This window comes from Colossoma macropomum, unplaced genomic scaffold (genome assembly GCF_904425465.1).
Source record: "Colossoma macropomum unplaced genomic scaffold, Colossoma_macropomum, whole genome shotgun sequence".
Classification (NCBI taxonomy): Eukaryota; Metazoa; Chordata; class Actinopteri; order Characiformes; family Serrasalmidae; genus Colossoma; species Colossoma macropomum.
Window position 1 is genome coordinate 39149788 of NW_023494792.1, and position 26466 is coordinate 39176253.

Below are 26466 nucleotides of genomic sequence, written 5' to 3' on the forward strand. Positions count from 1 at the left end.
GCATGTCTTTGGACTGTGGGAGGAAACCGGAGAGCCCAGAAGAAACCCACGCAGACACGGGGAGAACAGGCAAACTCCACACAGAAAGGCCCTCCTTGCTGTGAGGTGACAGCGCTACCCACTGCGCCGTGCCGCCCCATATAAATACAGTTATAAACTATACTGCTCTCCTGGGACTTTTCTTTATTTGCCTTATTTATTAAAAATCTGTTGCTTCAACAGATCAATCTGGTAGACAACTTCTTTTGAGATCCCTTATCAACAGTAATCATAAACAGAGGCCACTGCCCATCCTTTGTGTTCTATTTGCTAAAAAGCTGTACTGGCTCCTCAGGTTTCATGTTGGGGTGTCGTGCTCAGACTTTGATAATGCTAATTTGCAGACGGTTACTAATCAGCTCTCAGTGTTTCAGAAGCTCTCAGAAATAAACAAGTTTAAAAAGGCATTCATTTCATACAAACACTAAGTGGGAGCTGTCTTACTTACAAACAATGATCAATTATACATAACATTTTGCAATCATCGTTCTGAAAGTACTTAATAAAGAAATATACCAAAGTGAAACTAACTTCACCACTGAGGAGACTTTGCCTTCTTTTAACGTTTCACACTCAATTTAGCATTAAAATCTGGGAGGTTAATGTTAACAAAAGTTTGATTTATAGCCAGCCAACTGTAAAATACGGATCAACAAACAAGAATACAGAGTTTTGTCGTGTAAAAACGTCATGTTTCTAAATTAAAAATAAAACTTCACCTAATACAAAACAGAAAACAATTAAACACCAAAAATAACAGAAAAATGTACAATCTTTTATTAAAGATTAAAGCTTCACAAACGAAAGTGATAACCTGAGTTGCTTGGGGCTGCAGCTAAAAAACCTGGAAAAATCAAACCTTTTTTATACCACCCTACAAAGGTTGCCCACCCCCATTACCTCATCTCACCTGACCTGTCTTATCGTCACAAGCAACTCTGACTTCACTGAGGTTTATTATAACTAACAATTTTGTACCTTTTACATACACTTTGTTTCTTCAGTTAGCCTTGGCCTTCTGTGACAAACACCTTTTTTCTTCTAAAAGTACCATGTCATTCTTCATTAGCCATTTCAGTTGATTTCACTTCATTAATACACCATTACATAAAAATAAATCACTTGCCTTAAACTACTGCATTTGATTATACCATTATCTATATGTTAAAACACACTTGGCTATGCTATCACATCAATTAACATATCCCTCTTTTGCATATTTTCTTTGATCACAGTACAAAATAATGCATAATAAACAGATTCTAACTTAACTGTGACTAAACAGGTTATTCCTAATTGTGACTAAGCAACGACGTGTTAAAATATATGTTTTGTACATGAAATTGGTAAACAATAAAGTTAAAGGATTCTTCAGCATTCTCTCCTGGCAGCAGCACCGCCCCCACCACAACCCGCCCCCTTGAAACTCCTCAGATCTACAGTACTTCTGTATCATCTACCATTTAAAGGTCCTGCGCAGTTGTTTTTTTTTTTAATCTGTAAAAAAATCAAATATTTCAGCAAACAAAAAAAAATATATATATATAATCAGTTACCTTCTATTTTTCCCCAAAACGACAGTAAATGGAATGTTTTGTATTTTCTCTGTCTTTTACCGTTCACTTTGTGAGAGTGTTAGAAGCTGACTTCAGTTTCATGTTAGCATTATATTTAAAAAGCAAAAGCTTTGATTAACTGGCTAACAAACAGAAATCTAACCGTAAACGGTAGCGCTGAGAATCTGCTAGCTAAGGCTGCATTTTTCAGGTTCTTGGTTAGAATCTCCCTCTTCAGGTCGAGGCTGCGTTAATGTGATTCGATTTCCAGCGTGCGACATACTCAGATGCCAAACAGCTTAGATTTCTGTTTGTTAGCCAGCTAATGGATGGCGTTGCAGCATGGCAAGGTGAAACAGAAAAATTCAAGCAAGAAGCTGGCGAATAGCTTCAATAGGAAACTTCAGTCTCATACTGTTAACTGTTAACTGCAAAATGGTCTAAATACGAGCTGAATAAACATTATATTGGCATGTTATCCCCCTTTTTGAGGGGGGTTCAAGTGCCCTACTGACAACGGGAGAAAGACTGCTAGCTAGGGATCTTGGTCAACGTTAACGTTAAGGTTAACTAATGTTAATGTTATGTTAGCAATCTAATTAGATAACAAAATTATGTTAGCCTGCACATTTAGCTACATTCTTATATTAGCTACATTACCAAATAAACTGTCAAATGAAAAGGATGACTGTTATTTAAAAATGAAGATTTACAGTCTTATCATCCACATTGCCCCCAGTAAGTGTTGGGAAAGTCGGCTGGAAAACCTGGAGCTGGATTGGGCCTAATTTACAAATGAGTCGCCAACAAAATGCTTTGTACAAATTATTGTACTGGGCGTCATTTCAACCCCGGAAAGAAATCAGAGCCATTTTGACTGTCTGACTGAACAGAATGTATAGAGTGATATTCTCCCTCTTGTATCCAAAAAGTGAGCATTTGTAAATGAGTGCCATCTCCTAGTAGCTATAATGTTACTCCAGTAGAGCGACACAGAGCGTGTGAAGAGTGGGAGGGTCAGTTAGTCTCACAGTTCATGAATATGCAATATAAGGCAGCTTATGATTCGCTATAGTTAATTAGTGTTATCTGACCTCTAAAATCACACCAAATTATGTGTAAATCCTGAAGAGTTGTTAAGGGACAATACACAAAAAACAGAGGTCATTTTATGCAGTCTAGTGAAAATAATCGCATACTTCCTGCTAAAATAATATTATGAGTAAGTAGGAAAAATACTGTGCTGGGCAGAGGCGAAATTCAACAAAAAGCGATGCATTACGTTACAGCGCAATCCTGAAAATAAATACACAAATAAAATGAGCACAATAAGCTTGTTGCATTCAGGAGTCACGAATGTCTCCAAAACTTCAATTAGACATCAGAAAAATTGATTCACTGTCCACAGAATCAAGCTACAGTGGCTGTCCCAGTACCCTGCCCTAAACCCCAAAAAAGCTGTAGATCAGATACCAGAACCAAGGACCAAGAAATTCTGAGATTCTATACAAAAAATATATAGACATATAAATATATATATATATATATATTAAAACTTTCTCTTAAAAATATATTTTATAGTCTCTTGTATTTTAACCTGTCCAACACAGAGTGTCTTGCTATGTCCTTTCTTTCCTCAGCCTTATACAAAAAGGTAGATGGTGATTAGAACTTCATCTTGAAGACCCTTGTTTCATCTCTGTGCTGTCTCTCCTGTACAGCAGCATATATGCAGTATTATTCCTGAAACATAAAGACAACCATAATAAACACATACAATTCAGTTACAACATTTCTATCAAATACATGGGAATTAATTACACAGGCTGTTGTAAAAGGACATTCAAAATAGGTTTGATAGTAATATAAAACTGCAAACATACTTCAACCTTCCTCCATATGTTTGCTGAACATCCTTCCAGCTGGCCTATAAGTGTGCAGCCAAAAAAAAAAAATTCTTTTTGAAACACATATGTCAAACTGCATATCTGTAGCAGTTACATACATAAATCACCATCAGATTCACAAGATTTAGCCTTTGGCTACAACTAGACTCACCTGATATACCTGGCTGTCATTGGTGAAATACCACGTCTGGTCCTGCATGGAATGGATGTATGCTGTGTAATGCCCAAAAAAGAACCCTGAATGCACTATAACTGCAAACAGGTTGTAATTTCCCTCAAGCTGAGGACAGAAAAATACCATCTTAACTGGGCTTTTAAACATAAAATCTATATTTATTTGTGTTCAGCATTTTGATTAGTGTGATAAATACAGCTGACACCTGTCAGTAAAACATACCATTTCCTGAGTTAGTTTTCCTTCTTTTAAAATGTCCGCCATGTTGAAGGATTCAGGGAAAGTGACTTCGCAGAACAGCTTCCTGGCAAAGCCAAAGCCACTTCTGAATCTTTTCAGATGGATACATAAGATGGATGGCAGTGAAACAATCTTAAACCCCTGTGTAAGAAATAAGGTTATGAGGATTTTGTTTGCCTCTAACTGCATTCAGTTATATTCTGTGCTGTTTATTTCGCTGAACCATTTTTGTCAGATCTTTTATTTTAAGATATTTCAAAACTCAAAGCACCTGAGCAGTTGGCTGCTTCTCCTCACACCTGTCACAGAAGAATTCTTCGCTGTGCTCTAACTTCTGGACCGCAAAGAAAGAACGAATACAGTCCTCCTAGGAAACAATACATCTGTCTGTAAGCTTGAATTTCATGTGCAGGGTGCAGCTTCACTCGAGTGAATAGTTAAAACAAACAACAACTTTATTTTAACTGTGAAAAATGTTACTTGCTGTAAATGTTGTAGCAAACATTTTCACTGACCTCCTTTTCAAGACTTGATAAAAGTACACAAAAAAAATGTAGTTTTGCTAACCTCAAGCTCACAATTATTAATGCCGGAAGTCTTATTTTTTTGTTTAAATCTTTTCTTTTTATTTTTATATACTGAAAAATCTTAATTTAGTCTCTGTCTTAGGTCTCACCACTCCTGGTCTCAGTCCTGTCTCAGACTCATACCATAAAGTCTAGGTGTCTAGGTCTTGGATTTAACTCGGATTCACCTCTAGTGGTCTTGATTACACTACCACAAGAGTGCACTTATAACTGTTGTGAAAACACAAACCTCACCCATCCCCGTGTTATGCAGAAGCTTTTCTGAACTGGTGTGTCTATAATCCTTATAAGTCTCTCTTTCTAACTCAGAACCAGCTCCAAGCTCCCAACCAGTATGGCTTTAAATAAGAGCACTCAACAGAAACTGCCCTGATAGCAGTGACTGAGAAGAGAGCTCTCTGTAGCCTTCGACATGGTAAACCACAAGATCCTCCTGTCTGTCCTTTCCAACCTTGGAATCGCTGGCTCTGCATGGAAGTGGTTTTAGTCCTGTCTGTAGGGGCACTTTTATCAGGTAATGTGGAGAGGGTCCACATCTGGTCCATGCAGACTCTCCACCAGTGTCTCACAAGGCTCGGTGCTGGGTCCTCTTCTTTTTTTTTTACTTTACACTCATTCTCATGGTGATGTAACAGCTTCTCATGGCTTCTCTTACCTATGCTGTACGGAAAACACCCAACCAACGCTTTCCTTCCCACCTTCCTATACTCACTTTTCCAGTTGAATCTCAGCATGTGTAATGATCTCACCATGATCTTGCCATATCATTAGATGGTTCCATCTGAAGATGTGAGAAGCCTTGTTGTGATTCTGGATGACCAGTTATCATTTTTTTAGTTTTACTGTGAACCTGACTTAGCCATGCAGGTTTCTCCTCTACAACATCCAGAGGATTCTACCCTTTCTCTCTTAAAAGGCCACCCAGGTGCCTGTTCAGTCTTGTCATCTAAAGGCTTGACTACTGCAACTCGCTCCTGGCTGGTCTTCCTATGTGGGCCATCAAGTGTTTGCAACTGATCCAGACTGCACCAGAACAGCTTGTCTTCAATCTCCCTAAATTCACTTATGTCACTCCACTGCTGCGCTCTCTTCACTGGCTTCCTGTAGCTGCTTGCATCAGATTTAAAACCCTGATGCTTGCCTACCAAGACAAAAATGGACCAGCCTCTCCCTACCTGATGGCAATGGTCAAAACTTGATCAGTACCTTTCAGTATGGTTCGGCTTGACATGTCATCCTTTGCATTGACGACAAACAACAAGACTCTTCTCTGTCCTGGCACCCAGGTGGAACGAACTTCCACTGACTGTCTGAACAGCTAAGTCACTCACTGTCTTCAAACGCAAACTGAAGACTCACCTCTTTTATAAAACACTTAAGAAAGAACTAATTTCTCATTGAGAATTTAGTTTGAGATTCAGCCTGGTTTTGATGCTGCTTAAGGCAGATCTGAATGTAACACTGTTATTTGAAGCATATCAGTCATATCAGTCATATAAGTGACATTTGTTGGTCTATTATATTGCTGTTTTACATTGAATCATATTATAAGTACTTTAATTCAAGCCTGTGATATTAATGATGGAGTTGAATGCTATTTTTTATCCTGTTAGCTAGCTGACCAGCATAGTTCTAGTGAAGAAAATAAGTTGTCAGCTCATCAGTTTAAATAGAAACAGGTTCTTTATCATTACTCTTGGTGGTCCATGTGAGTAGCATTAGGACCAAATATTAATCCATCAACAGCACAACCATTTTTCGTGGTGTGGCGCAGTAGTACAGAGTTCAGTTGTTTTGAGGACGTCAATGTGTATTTTAGACTTCAAACACGGCTCAGGCAATCAGATTTCAGGACTGATCATTTTTTAAAGCTGATTCTGACATGAATTCGTTATCATTATGTGATATATCCATCCCTGAGTCTTCAGGTAATCCTATCTAAGTCATTTTGGTGAACAAAGTCCATTTCCTTACCAAGGTGTTCTTGTCTTCAGAGACATGTAGTGGGAGGCTTAGAAAGAAGGTGGAGACACAGTGCACATATGCACATTTTAAACAATGTATCTGTCCTTCCACTGTGATCTTGTAAAGATTTTTGATCTCTGCAGCCTAAGAGCATAAAATATTAGAAAGAAAACAAATCCATCATATTCATCATGATAATCTACCAGTGATTTAACTGTGTGTTTTAGTAGCAAGTTCTTATCATTAGCAAACTTTACACTCACTGCTAAACAAATTACAGTTTCATACACATTAAAAAAAACAAAGGTGCTAAAATGGGTTCTTTAGAGTGATGCAACAGAAGAACTCATAAAGGTTTTAAAGGTCAAAGAACCTCCAAAGAAAAATAACAGTTCTATACCAATTAAAGTTTTTTCCTAAAACTATATGTCCAAGAACATTTTGCAACTCACCAGGCTTGGGTCAGGCACCTGCTGCTGAATGAGGTTGAGGATGGCATGGAACACTTCATCAGCATCATGCTGAGCGTACCCTGCACCACATAATGAACTCCATTCATTCAGAAATATTAAATGTGCCGTAACTTTTGCACAAGCCAAATTTTATCATTTTTTTCCTGTTAAATTCAGCAAATAAATGTGCAAAACAAATGTGCAGAAGTGTGTTCTCTGTAGAGGGCATCTCAACTTCTTTTTAATTAGAAAATCAACAAAACAGATGCCCAAACTTTTGACTGGTTTCTTGGACAGACGTTAAAACTATGTGACAGCTCAATGAAAAATCTAATTTAAATTTAATTTTCTCCTTGTTTAGCCAAGATATGTTCATAGTTTGCTTTATTAGTTTTGCTCTGGAGCTGTGAGGCCAATCTAGCTAAAATGTAATGGAAGCTTATTCCTGACCAATTAGCATCACACAGACTCCTTGCCTAAATCATAAAACACTTACCATACCATCTGAAATAGACTTGCTTATGTGGCTTACATTTTTCATGCTAATGTTTCTGACAATATATGACATACTGTTATCTATAAAAATGGCCAGAAGTAAATCACTAAAAACAGTTGTTGTCTGCTATTTTGAAACTTGAAATTTGTCTGCAATTTTATTAATTTGAATACATAACAGCATGACATAGTTAGGGTAGTTGTACACAAAAGTTTAGGGCACCACTGGCTAAATGACATATTTTGTTTTGTTTTTTTTATTTGAAAAGAAGTAAACACAACCTCTGCAGCAAACTATTTCAAACATTTTTTTCCCAAAGTTCATGCACAATTACTTTATTTTATTTTACTTTTTATATAACTTAAAAAATAGAAAAAAAATAGTTATTGTGGCATGTGCAAAGGGAAACAGAAGAATGGATTCCAATAAATATCAGCAAAATGTGACAGTCAGTCAGGAAACTGAAGCTGAGAATAGGCTGGCTTCTTCACCAAGACAACGATCCAAAATATATCTCAAAATCTACCATGAACTTCTTGAATAAACACAAACTGAAGCTTTTGGAATGGCCCTTACAGTTCCCTAATTGGAACATCAGTGAAAATATGTGGGTAGATTTTAAATATGCTCTGAAACAAATGAAAAAATGTTTAAAAAAAAAAGTTTGCTGCAGATGTTGTTTACTTCTTTTCGTTTAAAAAAAAAACAACACTGTGCAATTTGGCCAGGTTGCCCAAACCTTCGCATTACAACTATACACTGGGACAAACTGCATTAACAATTGTATTTGAGATTACTTAACTTAGTTTGAGGCAAAAGTGTGATGATTTAGGCAAGCAGTTTGCATGAAGCTAACCAAGCTAGCTTCTATTACTTGTTAGCTTTATTAGCCTCATAGCTGCAGTGCTAAACCAAGGAAGTGCAGCCATCAACTACATTTTGGGTGAGGGGGAAACTGTAAATTCAAACCAAGCCGAGAATTACCACCAAGTATTAGAACAGTGATCACCTACCTTCCTCCTAAAGATCTACTTTACTGCAGAGTTAAATTCCAACCTGCATCTATGCTGCTGCCCCTCCTTACCTAACACATATGCATATGATCTAGCCAGTGAAGGACTTCTGAAGATGTTAACTAGCTGGAGCAGGTGTGGCACACTGTAGATGGAACTAGACTCCACAGGAAGGTAAATCTCCAGAACTAGGTTTGGTGACCACTGCTCTAGAAACTTAATCGTAAGCTTCAGTCTTCAGAATGTTAGTTGATCAGTTACTATTCAGAAATATAGTACTGGTGCTGGATTTGGGCCAGTATGCGTACGGAGAATGTAGTTATGATGAAGACAGTCCAGGAAGGCATGATGAGGAGCAGGCTGCTGTGGGTCCCTCATGGCATGCAATGCTCTCTTTAGCTGCAGTGGAACGTTGTGGGGGTCTTCAGATTCATCAGATGGCTGCCATCTAAAACACAATACAAGCCACTCTGAAAACCAATGTCTGTTTTTACATATGCAGAGTTAGCTGTTTAGCATTCGATTTTAAGGTGGGGATGGGCAATATTTACTGTCGTGATAAATTACATGTCACAATAAGCTTTTCTGAGTATAGCATGAATATTATCAGTACTTAAAGAACACTTAACAACTGTATGTTTCATTACAAAGAGAACCTAATTAGATCTGTTTAATTGGATTTAGTGGAGCACAGCAAAATTTTAAGTAAAAAACATTGTATTCATGTTTTTTTTAGTATTTTTTTTCAGTATTTTTAATATGGCACTACTGGCTCTTTTTGTACTAATACTATATTTTTGCCATATTTTCTCACAAAGTAACAAATACACTTTGATTTTTCCCAAATCAATCAAGTATTGAAGCACAACCAGACCCAGATGAGCCTTTACCTACCTGTTGAGCAATTCAAACAACTCTGTAGTGGCTGAGAAGGACTGAAGCAAAGCATTTACACAGCATGACAGGCTGTAGTTTGAAAGGCCCCTCACACCTGCAAGTTTGAGTGGTTTTGTGGGTTAATGATGCACTTTTAAATCCTCATCTTTTAATGATGCCTAGTCTCTATGTCATCAAGATGCCTCATTAATGCAACTTGTTGCTGAAAACACTAAGCATTGAATCATTTCATTAAACTCTACTACAAACTGTTAAGATGAGCAAAAACATTAAAAATACATAACTCACCCGAGGCTCTGCTTAAATCCAAAGACACAGATCTTCTCAAAGACATTCCCATTCAGTAATGAACAAGTGCAGCAAAAAGTACTAGGAGTTTATTTGATGTTACCTGAATATAAAAGACAGTGAGTATAACATTTCATTGTGATATATTACATCGTAATATGTCACAATATGCTTTTCTAATCATATTGTGAATATCATCAGTACTAGAAACACTTCCCAATTCCCTGGTTCATTACAAAAGAGAGTGTAATTAGTCCTGTTTAATTGGATTTTAATTGTGGCACTACTTTGTCTATGTCAACTTATTAGATATCAGACAAAATAAATATTGTGACATACTGTGTATTATTAAAACTTCTTGAAGTATCGTGATATTACATTTTGACCATCTTGCCCACCTCTACATATGCCATAAGCAAACAAAAAGAGATGTTTTAACATACGTTATTCCAAGTTATATTAACACAATTATTTAAGTACAAACTGTGCAGCAATATAAAGAAGAAAAACCTTAAGAGGAAATTCCAACAATTTGTTGAAATTCACATTATTCAATCATTGAGATGTAAACGGGGCATTCAGATTGCTTTGATGTGAAATGGTGCACAGTAGATAAACTAACCAGCTTGAATTTACTTACAGTGGTGCTGATAGGACCCAGGGGTCACAATGTCTAACATAGCCATAATGTAACTCTTGGCATTTTATTTTTTTATCCAAAACCTATATGAACCTATACGTTTTCTGGGTTATTATATGTAATGTTACCAAGGTTTTGAGGGGGTTCAATTTTGGATTACAACACCTGGCATGCACCTTTCCATATTTAAAAAAGATGCTTTAGGTCAGGTCCCTAAAAACCACCGTCAAATAATGTCTTAGGCAGGTAATAGCTTCCAATGATGTAGCTGTCAGAAGCATTAAACACTTCAGACGTCTGGTTCCTATCACCAACGTTGTGAACAACTCTGACTTTGTAAGTTTCTCTGGAACTGAGAACTTCACATCAAACCACTCTGAATGACTTTGTTTACAACTTCAGGATGTAAACAAATGTGGAAAAATAGGTAGAATTTTTGTTTAAATTGCCAAAAAATAGTCATAAAACTCATGAAACAAGCACAGTGTTATTAACAAAAGCACATAGCCTATGCCTAATAGGTCTATGACATTAGTTACCTCTCTGTACTACAATATTTATAATAGGTCAGTTTTCAAACTACTTCCTACCTCTTCATTAAGACTGAAATTGTAAATAACATGGGGATTGGATCTGCTCTTAAGACGAAAAACAGTTTAAGGTAGTAAGGTGCCTCCACATTTAGCTTCAGCACTGTGGTAAGTGTGAAATGCTATTGCTAACACAACTGTTTAATTAGTCTAATGCGAAATGTCGATGCAGAAACAAAGACTGACCTTGCTGCGGAGTTTCAGCCGTCGTCAAACAAAAAAAGTAGTCCTAAAAGTAGTCATGAAGAGATTCGTTTTCATCCAAACCGAATGTTAACTCAGATAACAACACTGGTCACTGAGGAAACCGTTTTGCTTTCGCTTTCGTTTCGGCTGTTGGTTTCTGTTCAAGAGCGAGCAGCTTGTGACTGTCCAGTGACTTTATGCACGGACGACCTAGGAGTAATAGTACATATATGCATGTTTTATAATGGTGAACCAGTTGCTAGACTATGGGATACCGTACTACATGTAGTGTCACTTTTAAGTTGTAAGGTTATCATCTTACTCTAAGCCATTCTTAAATCATGGTTTGGGTCATCAGGCCTACTTAAAAAAATCTGGTACACAGAATTTAAATATTATGAAAGCGCTCAACAGCAAAGCTTAACAAAGCTAACTCTAGAATGATAAGTGACTGGACAGATATCTTTGAAAGACTTTTAGCCCTAACAATATAACAATAAGAAATACGATTATGCTATGAATTGGATCATAGTGATGTGGTGTAAGCTTGGATAAAATTGTTTGTGTTGATGTGTTTAAAAATAACCTTTAAATCATCCTTGCCATATATTTTAGACCAAGACGTATTTGAGTTTTTATGTACCATTTATTTTACTTTGTAAACTTGACACTTTTTGTTAACTATATTGTTTCTTTTTTATATTATTGTTATCGCCCACCCCGTGTATGGCAGGACCTGACAATTTACATCGTTCTATAATGTTTGCTGTCTGATGCATATAAAATTAACTACTGATCACAAAAAAGATTTCTTCTCTTTTTCCTTTAAGCCAAACAAAATCATAATACAGAAACCGAAGAATTAACACACACCTCAAAGGGTAAAACATCCCATTTGAATGGCAGCAAGAAAATCAATATTAATAGAAATCGTGTAGTACCTGAGGACACATAACACTTTTTGCTTTATTTGCATTTATTTAGTCATTTATACATATTCAATGGCTATTAATTTATCTGCTTATATCTCAAGTGGATTGGCCCAAGTATTTAAGCCTCTTTGGGCCCTGTGGTCCGAGGCCCCCCAAAGCTCCTGGCAGTCAGAGGCGCCTGGGTACTGGCCTAGTCAGTAATCCTTCTTTTGATTCCTGTCAGATGGTAAATGGCGAGACTAAAGGAGTTACTCTAAAATTGCTACATACAAGGTGCAATATACGTTAATATGTCTGTTAAAAGCTTCAGTTGAACCACAACATCTTTATAAGCTTCAAGTATCCATGTTTAATTTAAAATGAGCAAAAAATGTTAACAGCCATCTTCTTTAATTTAGCAGTAACATACTACCAGAATTACTGTAGCAGCAGGCTTGTTTTTATTTATTTATTTGTATTCATTTTTCATGTATTTATATATTTTTTTACTGTATTTATATTTATTTTTTTTTTACTGGATTTTGACATTTATAGCTCGACCTCAAGGTCAAGAACTAATAGTCATGGCTCACCACTAGCAGAAAACATGGATACTCATTTAGCTATGTGTGCATGAAATGTGTATTAGTCACGTTACAGTGTGTTTGACTTATCAGTTCTACTGTTCTTTAGTCATTCATCAGTGGTCAGTTTCTGACCAGAGGGACGCTGTTGGCTGGATATGTTTTTTTGGATGGCAGACTATTCTCAATTAGTTTAATATACATGATTCTTTAGGACCCAGTGATTAGGCATCAACTTAGAATTTTCAGACAAATCATGACCTTAAATTTTTTTTCTTAAGACTTTATTTGGTTTAGACCTGTTGGTTCACTTTGTCTAAAAGAAGCACGGTGATGGTGGTATTGTTTCAACTGGCAAATTGCATGAGTGCTGTTGTAAATTACTCAACACTATTCTTGTGCCACACCCTCATACCTTCTGCAGAACTAAAACTGAACCAACTTCTTGGTGAAAAACAAACACTCCCTTGTTGTGGAATGTTTCATACAAAAACAGTATTTAGTGACAATGTAATTTTATACACTGCTATATGAACAAAAGCCTATCCAATAAAATCTACATCTTTCTGATTGCTGCAAAACTTCAAAGTGTTTGAAATCCTTAAGAACACTGTAGTAAATGTCCATACATTTCACTTGTTTCTGCATGTAGACACTGCTGACTAGTGAAATTTGACTGTTGTTCAGTTCTCATTCCTTGCAAGCACACTCAAGCTTACATATCCCTGTATTCATCCTAAGCACTCTCAGACAGTATTTAAGTGCTGTTTTTATTTTAGGTGATGGTGTGCAAATCTTGCTTTCAGGATAAAGCCCTGTAGTAAGGTCCAAACATGGTATTCCACATCTGCTGGAAGAGTCCATAAAGCCGAAGGATCCATGGAAAAGCTGAGGGCAAAGCTGTGGATTAAGGATTTGTTTGAGAAAATAAATTATAATAGACAAATATATCTACTCATAAATGTTTTTGGAAGGTATATTCAAAATATGAGGAACCAACAAATATTTCGAAAAAAACAAATTTGTCAATGCAAACTGTATAGTATTTTATGCAATAGCTAAATAACTAAATACAGTCCTATCCATCGGATAAATGCAACTTTATCCACTCCATTTGTAAGGTGAGCACAGGTGAACTTGCCCTTTTGTGACAAAAAATAAGCAACACTGTGTCAATACCTTTAGAGCTTACTGTTCTAAAAAACACTATCAGCTGCTGATCATAGAGTCCACCTCTTTCTTTCTTGACAAGCTGATTAACAGGTGCACAATTTAATTACATGTTAGTCATCTCACCTGGGTCCATGCGTATGAGCAACAGATACAGCAGCAGCAGAAGCAGAAAAGCTCTGCGAAGACAGCGGGACCTGATGTTAGTGCTGACTGTGGAGAGGGCTCTGTACAACAATCTCACAACAGAGTTCAACCGCCGGACCAGCGAACCTAAGGGGTAAAACCAATAAAAGTTTCAGACATGTGCTCGCACACATACACTGCCCCAAAATGGCAGCTTTCACTGACACCCAAAAAACAGACACTAGTACACCTTACTAGAAAATTAACATGCAACAAGTTGCCAGTTTATTAAAGTAGACCTTGCACCTACACTCAATGGCTATATTATTAAGTACATCTACCACATACAACAAGTCAGAGAAAGAATAAATTATACATTTTGTAGTCTCAGAAAACACATTTCACAGAAAATTGCAATATAATTTTTTAATAATAAATTATTTTTAGTTTTAGATTTATAGTTTTACTGTTGGGCTAAAAATAGTCCACCCACCAAAGAAATCCAGCTGACTGTGCCCTGTGGGCAAAAACTGAAGGGTTAGAGAATGAACACAAGCTGTGCATAGAAAAGATGAGCTACAGTCTGTAACTGTACCCCAGCACAGTGACAAAGCTTAATGAAGTGGTCAGCAAGTGTACAGTGTTAAAAAGCTCTGCAGCACTTGATACACTCATACCAGTGCAACAGACTCTATCATGCCACCATCATGCTGGGGTTACCGCCGTGCTGAGAATGGTCCACCACCTAAATAATATCTGGTCAGGGGTGCTGCCTTTACACTGATGGACAGGAGTAAAGAGGGGCTGATTAACAGCACAGCAACAGATAAGCTACATTCAATAATTGTAATCCTACAAAGTGCAGCTACATGGTAGGAGCACTTGATAAAAATGACCAATAAGTTGACGTACAAAGTAAATGTACTTTGTAAACTTGCAACCTAGTACATATGAAATGAGCTAACTGATCAGTAATTCAAGAACTTAATTTGAAAAACCCTCTGCTGTTTAAGCCAATCAGTGAGACACACCTTGCAGAGTAGTAACGCTGCCTCTAGCTTCTGCCTGCACACAGACAGATTCAGAGACTGTATATGAATGGGGCTCATTTTTGGCATCATAATTCTCCACTACGGCGAGTGCAGTCTGTCTCTGGTCTTCAGTAAAGGCAACCTGTCCCACTTCATCCTCCAGCAGTTCTATGGCTTCAGTGGTTTGGCCAAGTGGCAGCAGAACATGAAGAATGTAAAGCTCTGCAACACTACTGTAACCTGACTGACTCATGTTACTGGAGCAGTGCAGCCATGTTCGGACCATTTCCTGCACTTCTGCCTGCTCGGCCACTTTGAAGTAGAGAAGAATACTGGAACAGTAGAAAGAAAAGCAGTTATCAGTTGTGGGCATTACTATGTTAATACAAATATTCTACTAGCACATGATCTAAGCTTTCTAATGTTTAGCTAAACAAGACGCTTAAAAAATCTTTACTAGATAACAGTTTTTCTTGTCAAATTCACAAGAGATAAGTAATGATAACAACAACCTAATCAGGTTTGTAATTAAATACCTGGGGAAAGGCTACAGCTTACAGGTGTTTTACTGTTAACATGTTTTAGTTAGCCAACTACTGATTGGCACAGTGTGGCTCTAGTGTAACCCCATAATAATTAAGAGCATTCTGCACTCCAGCACCATAACAGTCTACAATGCAATAATAAAATGCAATTTTTAAATAATGTCATGTATCATCTCCACTACTCAAGTTTTTCAAATGTTACCCTGATGTGTGAACACAGAACGCAAGATGGCAATTTGTATAATGTGCATAATGTGTCAGGTACTGCTTTTACCACATCTGCATGATTTTTGCAGGAATTTTCGCTGTTTCGCCATAGTGCTGCAAGACCCATGTAAGGACATCACGCCACTGGTTAAGCTCAGCCAAAGCTTGAATTCCAACTATACAAAGTGCTGCTTTCAACTCTCCATGTCTGAAACTTTGGACACAAACAGAACGGTATTATATATTATACAGGTATTAAAGGTCACAAGTACAATTTGCAATGTCTTTATATGCCTCAACCACTTCAGAATCATTTGGTGTTTCGTAATAGATGGCTTATAAAGCTAGATCACCTATTCAACTTCACATTCATATTCTTCATATCACTTTTTGCAGGAGAATCAAGTTTTAATTGGGCATTGCTGTCTGAATTCAATTGCTTTTCTGATTTTATATTATATTGAAGGGTATAGGCTAAGGCTTGTTATAACTTGACAGGATATTTCCATGCCTGATTGAGCACGCTGCTTGTATGTAAATCTTTATGATTTTCATTTTATTTTAACCTTCAGAGACCCTCTTGTTTAAAGCACTTTACTTATGTCTACATGACTGTCACTAAAACTACATATTCCAGCAGCCCTGCAGAGCTGTATCATAGCATCAGTTGCCAAAAAAGTTAATATCCTATTAATAGAATTGAGTCTCTCAGCACGCCAAAGTCAAACAACATGGCTGCTTCCTTCCAAACAAGTACTTATACATATTTTATTCTTTCCTAACATGTTTAGTAATAATTGACATAATTAGTAATAGGTAACATGCAAATAAAAGATGTACATGATGTACATATACACGAGTTCGGTGGATTTTTTATGAATGTTGCAAAAAATGCAACCACAGGCTTCCGTGGTCATCAGTGGCCATCACTTTTCAAACATTACTCGAACAGTGGTTACTCCAATCCTGGGGTCCCTCTGACCTGCAGACTGTCAACTAATCCTGTCCCCAACACACAACTGATCCAGCACATCAAGTAATTATCACACCCTTGATGAGGTGGATCACGTGTTTGGGGCAAGGAACACATTAAACTGCATCATTTTGTGCAGCTTTCCCTACTATGTTCACAGCATATAAATTCACACTACAATTATGTATTAAATTATCATGTGTTACAAACTCATTAATATCTAAAACTGTTCACACTATTTTAAAAATTATGATGGGAAAATTCCTCAACCCGTGACTGCATTTTTTTAGCAACATTTTCCCAAAATCCACCGCAAATCAAAATACATAAACATGTCATACTTCCTCAGGTCAGCGTTTAAATTAAAAAAATTGAAAACGCATCAGCAAAATGAATGCAATAACGTCTAAGGGATAATTTTGTTTTAATACATAAACATCGACACATTCAAGTATGCAAGAACTCTTCTGAGTAAGTTTGAGCAGTTCCGAAGGTCACACAAAATACGACAATGAAATAACAGATTATGTATAAATTCAGCAAGGGCAGCCTTTGAACCCTCGCTACATTTGGTACATTCGGATTCACCAAAACGTGTTTTGCGCTTAACTACGGCAAAGCAGAATACTCTGTAAAAGAGATTTCTTTTTAGTCTTCATGTCACAAGAAACTGTTTGCAGGTTAAAGGCTAATGGAGCACCCAAACAACAGCAATCATGTGATAACGAACAAGGAAAACGACTGTGGACGGTAAGGTTAGCTATGTCTCTGAAGCTTGCAGACACCTTCCTATTTCTTCAGAGACGGGGGGCTGCATTTAGTTCACCCACCAGGTTTCTTCTTGCTCATCCGAATTCATTAAACTTCCCAGTCCTTTCTCACACGTGTCAAACGCGGCTTGAAAATCTTTTCTGACCATTAAATGATCTACAGCAGCGTCCACGAGTCCAGCTCGAGGTGCATGTAAACATACTAGAGGACTGCTGAGGCGAACCGAGGCTGACGAACTGCTCGGCATAGCGACCAAACTGCTGCTTTTTCGTTAATGCCAACAAGCTTCATATAGGCCTTTTCGTTATTTTTAATCTGCAGTATGCGAACAAACCGCTGGGAACCGCACCAATGGCCGTTTAAATACGAAATATTTAAGGCTCTCTGAGGGCTGGCAAACCACAACTACTCACTACTACTGCGTTCCAATATGCCCACTTGTGTTCTAACTAGGGCGCTTGTTTGCTGGTGCGTAGAATTCCGGACGCCAGTAGAAGTCGCCAGCCAAGGAGTCTAGTTAGAAGGCAAGCACCTCCTCCAATATGCATATTGGAACGCGACCAGTTTCATGCGGATACAACCGCTACTTCCGTATAAATTACTAATGGGAAACCACTCTACAAGTTAAAAGACCTTTATTATTTTCACACAAGACAGTGACATTCCATGCAAAACTCGAAAATGGATTATGCACCTAGCTATGACTTTGAAGCTTGCAACAACTTAATTAACTAAATTTTCATTTAAGTGCAGGGCTGCATTCAGTCTGACCACCAAGTTTTTTTGCGATCATCTGTATTAACTTAAGTCTCCAGTGTCTGAAGTTTATAAAATCTGACATCTGACAATGTTTTCATCTGGAACAGATATCAAGAAAATACAATTAAAAATAGGAAGTTTCACCTCATTGTTCCAATTCAAATGCTTCGTACTGTATGAAGGACAGTAAACCTCTATATTGCATATTTTAGTGTTTTAAGTGCTGCAGGAGTAACACCTCTGTTGTTGCCAACTTTAAAACTAACAGTTGATAAGATTGTGGCTTTTATCACTGAAATATTTTAAACCACAAATTGATGTATTCCAGAATTACTAGTAACAAACACAATTTTTACCTTTAGCTCAACACCCATAAAATAAACACTCCTGATCACTTTTTTTATATGTAGAATAATTCATTGTTAAAAAAGTGCAAATGTGATCTTACACAGTGTGTCATAATAAACAAAAAAAAATTTATTTATTAATCACAGTTTATAATCACTGATTGCTGATCATTGCCTCACTAACCAAGAGCTGACCTCTTTCTGTAAGTAATTTCATTAGATTTTTCCTCCTTCTCCAAGTTACTTTCAAACCATAGTCTCTCTCTGGTGTGTCTTTCACTAACAGGCCCAAGCTTTGAGTTCTTGGAGGAGTCTTTGACTGACTTGGAGAAAAGAGGAGGTGGAGAACAGATGATGAACGGCAGTGTTCACTGTGTGCCATTTCCGGAGTCTCTATATGAGGAGGGGTAAAAACAGTACTTGTGTCAGGTGTGTAGTTCCCTTTTGATGAAGGTGTGTGAACAAAGCCTGCAGTCCTCCGTTTTCCAACTGTGAAAGCAAGAGGTGTTTTCACCATCTCTGAGGTCCTAAAATGAGTTACTGTAGCTTCTGATGTAGCTGTTATCTGTCTTCTTGTGGTGATTAAAGGAGTCTGTCTTGGACCCTCTGCAGGAACCTCATTCTGATTGTTTGGAGAAACAGTTTTGTCACTATAACTTTGAGAAAGCCTTATGCTTTGAGCTTTTTGAGTTTCCCCAGCACATGAAGCAGTCTTTTTGCAGAGAGCTTTGTGCTGCCTTTGTCTCTGTGGAATTGATGTGCTTGTCTCAAATGTCAAAGCAGAATATTTGCAAGCAGTATTTCTTCTAACTTGAGGCAAAGACAAAATAGACGCTGTGTTTATCGTGTTTGCGGGGAGCCGATTCTTCTTCCTCCCACGTCCTCCTCGCCTGACTGCTGTGTCTTCGAGTGAGGTAAACTGTGGAGACACCTGCAGTAGACAAAAGTATACATTCTTTAGAGTCACATTCAGAAATTTGTAAAGCTAATTTTGTTTACATAACCTTAATATTATGTTTTCTTTAGTATTCATATAACACCTTTTAGGTATTTAATCTTACAAATATAATCCTTCTACCCCAGTCGTCAGGCCAAACAGAGTTTTTTTTTCCCATTGTTTACAAAAACAACCTATATAAACAAACCCTATTTAAGTCACTGTTTGTTGGTTCATGCATAGTTACCCAAGAAGAAACCGCGATGCTTTGCCGTGGTCCTTCTGATACAAAAGTCATCGGATTAATGGCACTTCGTAACTGCTGTCCATAGCAATGCCTCGGTCCATTTCGGGGTTGCTCTACAAACAACAGCTGAGATTTTTGCGGATTCAGCAAAGTCCTTTTTCGTGTTTGGCGAGGCATGAGAAGTCATGATAAGCCTGTTTTAAAAAGTGGGACACACACCATCTATAAGAGATGTTGACTGACTGACTGGTTGATTGATTGCTGTTAAGAAGAGATCTATTCATAGCACATAACAAATAAAAAGGTACACAACGTTGTTAGCTAACGTTAGCATACTGAGAGAACTACTGGCTTTCACTTAAGTGCAAAACCCAAAACTACGGCTGACTCTGACACATTAAGTGTAGGTCCACATTCTGCTCATCCTACTGCGAATCATACACAGCATATTATATTTGAAAACATTACATATTTCGGATTTTTAAAATATTTTCTCTTGTACCTCAAAGTGAAATTGAGCCCAGTTCCCGGACATGTACTTCTCTGTACATTTCTCTCATTGGTTCCCCACACAGACACGACCAGAGTCGCTCAAACCCATTGGTCAGACCCCGATCACGTGATTGAAATCAGCAGCACTGCGCCAAAATTCAAACTGGTCTGTTGCTTGCAGTTTAGACGGGACAGTGGATTTCTACCCACAGATCTGATCCAGTTGATTTCTCAGAACGACAAGACAAGGACCTATGATTAACTGAGAATTGGCGTAATATGAAGGTTTGCTTATCTTAATATTGACTGCCTATTAGGAAGTGGTTCAAGTTCGGTTCAGTCGTGAAAACTGACTTTGTGAACATGTTACCCTACATATGCTAACGCTAGCTAACCTATCTAGCTGCTGAGCCAAATGGTGTCGCAAGTCCAGCTGGTACTAGCTAGCGCTCTTTGTGTTAGACTGTACGATATATCTGTTGTTGCTAACAAAAGTGGCAATTTGAACTCCGTGCAAGTGCAAAAACGATTCAACTTCTAATTGCACCCTTAGTTAGAATTAGGTTAGAGGATATGAGAACAGGTATGAATCAGAAGTTAGGCAGTTATCGTTAGATACTAGCGAGGTGCTGTCTGATTTTGCGTTAGCATGTCTTTTGAGGTTACTGCGCACGGGACGTTGTATAACGCATCCAGTAGCTTGCTACTTAACAGCAAAATGTTTAACGACGTGTGGAAATATTAGGTCAAGCATGCAAAGACTCTGTGATCTAGCTAAATAACACGATCGGGTTTTAACGGTATTATATTCCAAAAGAAAGTACGTCACACGATTAGCTTATATTCAAAAGTCGTTAGGCCAGCTAGCGCTAGTTTTCTCTAAGTTGCCAGCAATTATCGACGTTAAATGTCCAACAGTAGTGTGATAAATAACGTTGGATATTCCAGTAAGGTCAGCTGTTTTCTCCCTACGCTTAGCATCGCACTTCCCTGCAGATATTTGATAGCAGCTAACATCGATTGATCGAACGATTGCTCACAGTTTCAGTTGACACTCAGGTCGTCTAGCTCGATATGTCGCTATCTGGCTTGTACATATTATTTGTTATTTGATGTACACCTGCTTTTCATAACAAAATGTTAATGGTGGAATTGTTTTCCTTTTCTCCAGACTGCCAGTCGCCACGACAGCCCTGTCGCCGTGATATGAACAGAATGAGGGAGAGTCCCAGGAGGCCCATAATCCTCAAGAGGAGGAAACTGCCATTTCAGAGAAATGGACCTGATGGACATGTTGAGGCGTCTGATGGGCCACGGACCAAGGCTGCCCCGCCGCCAAGCGCTCAGTCCTTTCCTCACGGCATTTGTATCATGGACCATCCTTCTATGCCTGACACACAGGTAGTGGTCATTCCAAAGACTGCTGATCTTCAAAGTGTCATTGGTGCGCTGACTGCCAAAGGGAAGGAGCGTGGCCCGCAGGGGCCAAACAAGTTCATTTTACTGAGTGGGAGCAGTAGTCTGGAGGATGGAGCCAGCCCTTTCTTCAGTGCCTCATCAGAGGCTGGACAAACCTCATGCAAAAGCAGCCAGACTCTTGCTGTTGGACCTGAGGGACGAATAACCACAGATAATGTGGATTCTAGTAAACCTTGTATGTGTTGAATAAACAATTTAAATGATAAATTATGTAATTTTTACTTTATTGATTTGTATATGTTTGTACGTGTCATTCATTTTACTGTTTACATTTTCTGATGACAGTCACATTTTTTTTATTTTGTCAGTGAAAAAAGAAGCAGACTGCAGTCCTTTAGACAACAGCCTGACAAATATCCAGTGGCTGGGCAGAATGAGTACCGATGTCCTAGACCCTGAGTTGGAAAGGAAAGATTCCAGTAAGGAAAATCCACAGCTTCAACAGGTACATACTGAGAAGTGCAGAATGACAGAAACTGTTTATTAGATTTGTTACCGTTACTCTGTGGTGTTTCATAATAAAAGTCCTAGATTTAATCTTCTTAATGTTCTACTTGCAGTTGTAAACATAATTTTTCACTATTTCAAATCAATGTTTTGTCTTCTTCAGTCAAAGTATGCTGATGAAGAGGTGGGTGCAGTTAAAGACCCTCTATCAGAAAGACCACCTTACTCTTACATGGCCATGATCCAGTTTGCTATCAACAGCAAGAAAACTAGGAGAATGACTCTGAAGGAAATCTATAATTGGATAGAAGATCACTTCCCATACTTTCGGAATGTGGCTAAACCAGGTTGGAAGGTAATGTAGAATGCGGTGATTGTAGCTTTTTAGCATTTTATCCCTTTTTGTTATTAAAATGAAACAAAACGGGATGTAATTTTTATCTTTAAAGCAAACTTTTGTCATTCTAAGGCAAGAACAGACATTCATTACTATGAGTCATTATTGCATGTTTAGACTTGTAACAGCTTGTGATTCGTTAACTGAATTATTGTTACTGTAATTTATTTATTTTATAATAATAATAATAATTATTATTATTATTTGTTTTATGTTTATTTTAAGAATTCTATTCGGCATAACCTCTCTCTGCATGACATGTTTGTCCGGGAGACAACACCAGATGGCAAGATCTCCTACTGGACCATTCGACCAGAGGCAAATCGTTGTCTTACTTTAGACCAGGTTTATAAGGTAAGGATGATCGCTGACTGTATTTCCACGGTTGGGACCACTTAGTATTACATAAATTAGTTTGTAATCAAATCAAGCACGTACATTTTAGGGCTGCACCAATCATGAATTTTAAGGCAAAGTCAGATTCTTTAAGGCCAATCGATTGGTGTTTTTTTCTATGTATTTCTTCCTTAAAGATTTATTTTTGAAAGCAACACACAACAAAGGCAAGCATTTGTAGCTATATTTTATTCACAGCATATACTGTCTTACAACAGTTGTATCAAAAAAAAAAAATTATAGGTCAGCCAAAGTGAAAATAAATCATGTTCTGAACTTGGACTTGTTTTGATTAAGCACTCCTAATAATTTTGTGCTAAATGGGTGGTTCTTCAAGGGTTCTTGTAAAGACAATGGTTCTATATAGAACCATGAGCTTTCAAAGAACCATTTGCATGCTTATATATATATATATATTATATATATTATATATATATATATATAAATATAATTATTATATATATATATATATATATATATATATATATATATATATATATATATATAATTATATTATTTTTTTTTCCCTTCAATTTTCTTCAGATTCATGGAGAATGTGTTGTGTTTGTCTGGAAATGGTCCTATACAACATCAAAAAGTATTGTTACAAGTGTGACGTCATAACAATGGCAAAACCCTTTCTGGTGCTGTATAGAACTATTTTTAAAAGGATAGTATTATATTGTTTGTCTTACTTTCATTTTCTCACAAATGTGGCCGCACTTCTTGTTTCCCAACCCCCTCACAGCCTGTGGTTGACCCAGCGGCCTCCCCTTTCCCTCAGACTGTGCAGGTCTGTGACCCACAAGTAAGACTATTTTTAACTTTACCTTTTCCATGCCTTTCACTGCAGTCTGACAGGGAGGACACATCTCTCCATCACCTTCTTCGAGATGCACTGATTTAATTTCAGGAGTGTTTAAGGAGTTCAGGCTGAAGCATGTTCATCTCTACATTATTACCACTTCTGTTTCTGTGATTAGTTATCTCAGCGTCCCTCTCACTTAGCTCAGGCAGTGGCTGAGTTCTGTTATGGGTGGTAACTGTGCTACCGTGGCATAAAGAACCTGGAAAAGTAAACAAAACTTGTGTTTTCACAGCAACAGAAGCGAGCTGTGCCTGATCAGAAGAGACTTGCACCATGTGGTAGCACAGGTGGGTAAAGAACAATGACAGCAGACATTTCATTTTCAATACATCAGGAATTTTGGAAAGGCTCCATTCAGGATATAGTTGCCTACAGAGATAACGTATACATTTTAATTTGTTATAATAATCCTGAGATTACTTGTATGCTAATAGAATCAGTAGTGACAGCCCAATGGAAGTAAGTGAAGTGGTGGAGTCTTTTTATTTATTAATTTTTTTTAAATAAATAATATTAACTTTATAACGTTCTTTCTTATAACATTTACATTTGCTTTAGAGAGGAAGATGAAGCCTCTTCTGCCTCGTACAGACTCATACTTGGTACCTATCCAGCTTCCTCTGACTCCCTCGCTCTTCCTGCCCTCCTCAGCACCACTCCCTCCGTCCACACTGCAGCACGACTCCATCTCCTCCACTGCCAGCTCCAGTGGAGGAGGGAAGAGGGTCCGCATAGCCCCTAAGGTAAAGCCTTATCATACAGGGACTGAGTTTGTGGTCAAAACAAAATTTAACAGCATTAAAGTGCTAGTTTGGTGAACGATCAAATTTGACCCCAAAATGGAGTCGGCCCACCAACATATTGCCTTAGATGATCAGAGTCGCATTTTATGTCAATAATGTGCAGCCCTAATGGGCATTACAATGAACAACTGCAAGCAATGCAGTAAAAGAGGCTTATCACCTCTTTAGATCGTCTCCTATGTTGTGGAGGTTAAGCAGAAAATTGATCTTTCCTGCTGCACTGCAGGAAGTCTTAAAGTGAGACACTTGTGCATAGTTTCCTCCATCACAACTAAAGAATACCCAATAATGAATGTTAATACAAACATCTAATGTTATAAGTATAAGAAGCAAAATACAGGATTATATTTTAAATGATAATTTCTGTTTTAGTAACGTCACTATGTGCTAGCTATGCTAGTCTTGTTAACTGTGACCAGGGCAGCTAGTCACAGCATATGCACTATTTACACAGTAGACTACACTACATTGCTGACTTGAAATCAGTGTGGAAAATATTTAAGATGGCTTCTTGGCCCAGTTCAAAGGTAAAGATGTAAACAGACTACATTTGGGAGAAGGGTATAATTGTTCAGGTTTAACCAAGCAGTTTGGTCATGTGTTGAAAGGTTCTGTCGAGTGATTCCAGCTCAGTGAAGCCATGTGCTCCAACCCCAGATGAGATAAAGGAAGAGCCCATGTGTGTTCCTATCAGCTCTGAGCCCCTTAGGGCTCTGCCAACCAGTGGCAGACGAAGGGAGGCCAGCAGCTCTCGCCGTAAGCAGCGACTGGTCCTGCCATCCAATGAGGAGCCTGTCCTGCTTTTCTCTGACAGCACTTTCTTTGACTCTGGTGTGGTATCAGACAACTCCGCCTGCCAGGATACACGTGAGGCTGAACAAGAGCCCCAAGAGCTCCACCCTGAACCACAGCCTGAAAGCCCCTCCAGAGGTTATACTTTCAAAACTCCCATCAAAAGCAGCCACCCAGCTTCCTCTACACCCAGCAAGCCACCCACAGCTCTAGAATCCTGGAGGATCACGCCGCTGGGTAAAAGCAGCCAAGGGGTGCTAGACTTCAGCCCCATTCGTACGCCCAGTGGCCCACTGCACACTCCACAGCGGCATGAGCACATGACGTTCAGTTTGAACAGCACGCCCTTCAAGGAGCTGCCGCTTTTCAACTCCCCCCGTGAGCTCCTCACCTGCAGTCGGCCCTCACCACTCCATAACACGCCCAGCTGCTCCCGCCGGCTGCAAGTTGGGGCCGCCAACCGTTCTCTTACCGAGGGTCTGGTGTTGGACACCATGAACGATAGTCTGAGTAAGATCCTTGTGGACATCAGCTTCTCTGCCCTGGAGGATGACGACTTGGGCATGGCCAATATCAGCTGGTCTCAGCTCATTCCTGAGCTGAAATAATCTTGCTGTGGCTGCCATATCTGAATTTTTTTTTTTTTATATATTTTATTTTATTTTTTTTATTTTTATAAACCTAAGCTGCTCACACTCTGTCTTCCACTCCCTTTGTGTCTTCCACTTTTCAATGTGACTTTTACAAATGCAGATATTTTTCCTGCCTCACTTTTTCTTTGTACCTGCTTCCACACTCTTAAAAATATTGGTGTCATAAAGGGTTCTTCGGAGTGATGCTATAGAAGAGCCACTTTTGGTTCCTTTAAGGACCTTTCAATTCAGTGGTTCTTAAAAAAACTCTAAGGATTCTTTAGGACACATGTTCTCATCTTTTTTCCACATCAAGGTCTACCTATTTATCACTGAAAGCATGAAGTTAAAAAAAAAAACCCTTACAGTCCATTTTTGGTGAATTTTTTAACACAGTAGTGTTGGTGCCACGTGTGATGTGCATTACTAAATATAAAATATCAACAGATTAGGCTGACTGAAGCTGGTATTATACCTGAAATCACACAGAACTGTGGAAATTTAAGCAAATTGTTTTTTTT

General features: G+C 38.2%; 4 protein-coding genes across 5 annotated transcripts; 1 reads left to right on the forward strand and 3 right to left on the reverse strand.

Annotated features, from left to right (window-relative positions):
- Positions 1-489: 489 nt before the first annotated feature.
- Positions 490-11210, reverse strand: usp18 (ubiquitin specific peptidase 18). The gene is made up of 11 exons (XM_036577140.1): positions 11032-11210; positions 9616-9718; positions 9325-9421; positions 8739-8878; positions 6922-7001; positions 6479-6613; positions 4189-4284; positions 3900-4058; positions 3654-3782; positions 3479-3522; positions 490-3338 (listed from the first exon to the last, which is right to left on the reverse strand). Exons 2-11 carry the CDS (start codon positions 9665-9667, stop codon positions 3269-3271), a joined length of 1002 nt encoding a protein of 333 aa, XP_036433033.1. The 5' UTR covers positions 9668-9718; positions 11032-11210; the 3' UTR covers positions 490-3268.
- A 1789-nt stretch (positions 11211-12999) lies between these two features.
- On the reverse strand, positions 13000-17802 carry pex26 (peroxisomal biogenesis factor 26). Of its 2 annotated transcripts, none has more exons than XM_036577142.1 (5): positions 17409-17802; positions 15673-15819; positions 14854-15185; positions 13823-13969; positions 13000-13414 (listed from the first exon to the last, which is right to left on the reverse strand). In XM_036577142.1, the coding sequence occupies exons 1-5, from the start codon at positions 17594-17596 to the stop codon at positions 13329-13331; spliced, it is 900 nt and encodes a 299-aa protein (XP_036433035.1). In that variant the 5' UTR covers positions 17597-17802; the 3' UTR covers positions 13000-13328. The 2 variants fall into 2 exon arrangements, with proteins under 2 accessions (XP_036433035.1, XP_036433034.1); XM_036577141.1 differs by having other exon boundaries at positions 13000-13426.
- A 319-nt stretch (positions 17803-18121) lies between these two features.
- On the reverse strand, positions 18122-20208 carry rhno1 (RAD9-HUS1-RAD1 interacting nuclear orphan 1). The gene is made up of 3 exons (XM_036575358.1): positions 20142-20208; positions 19640-19833; positions 18122-19386 (listed from the first exon to the last, which is right to left on the reverse strand). The coding sequence occupies exons 2-3, from the start codon at positions 19814-19816 to the stop codon at positions 18610-18612; spliced, it is 954 nt and encodes a 317-aa protein (XP_036431251.1). The 5' UTR covers positions 19817-19833; positions 20142-20208; the 3' UTR covers positions 18122-18609.
- A 100-nt stretch (positions 20209-20308) lies between these two features.
- foxm1 (forkhead box M1) lies at positions 20309-25992 on the forward strand. The gene is made up of 9 exons (XM_036577143.1): positions 20309-20416; positions 21303-21785; positions 21919-22055; positions 22221-22412; positions 22680-22808; positions 23599-23658; positions 23951-24005; positions 24277-24461; positions 25130-25992. The coding sequence occupies exons 2-9, from the start codon at positions 21338-21340 to the stop codon at positions 25919-25921; spliced, it is 1998 nt and encodes a 665-aa protein (XP_036433036.1). The 5' UTR covers positions 20309-20416; positions 21303-21337; the 3' UTR covers positions 25922-25992.
- The last annotated feature ends 474 nt before the right edge of the window (positions 25993-26466 follow it).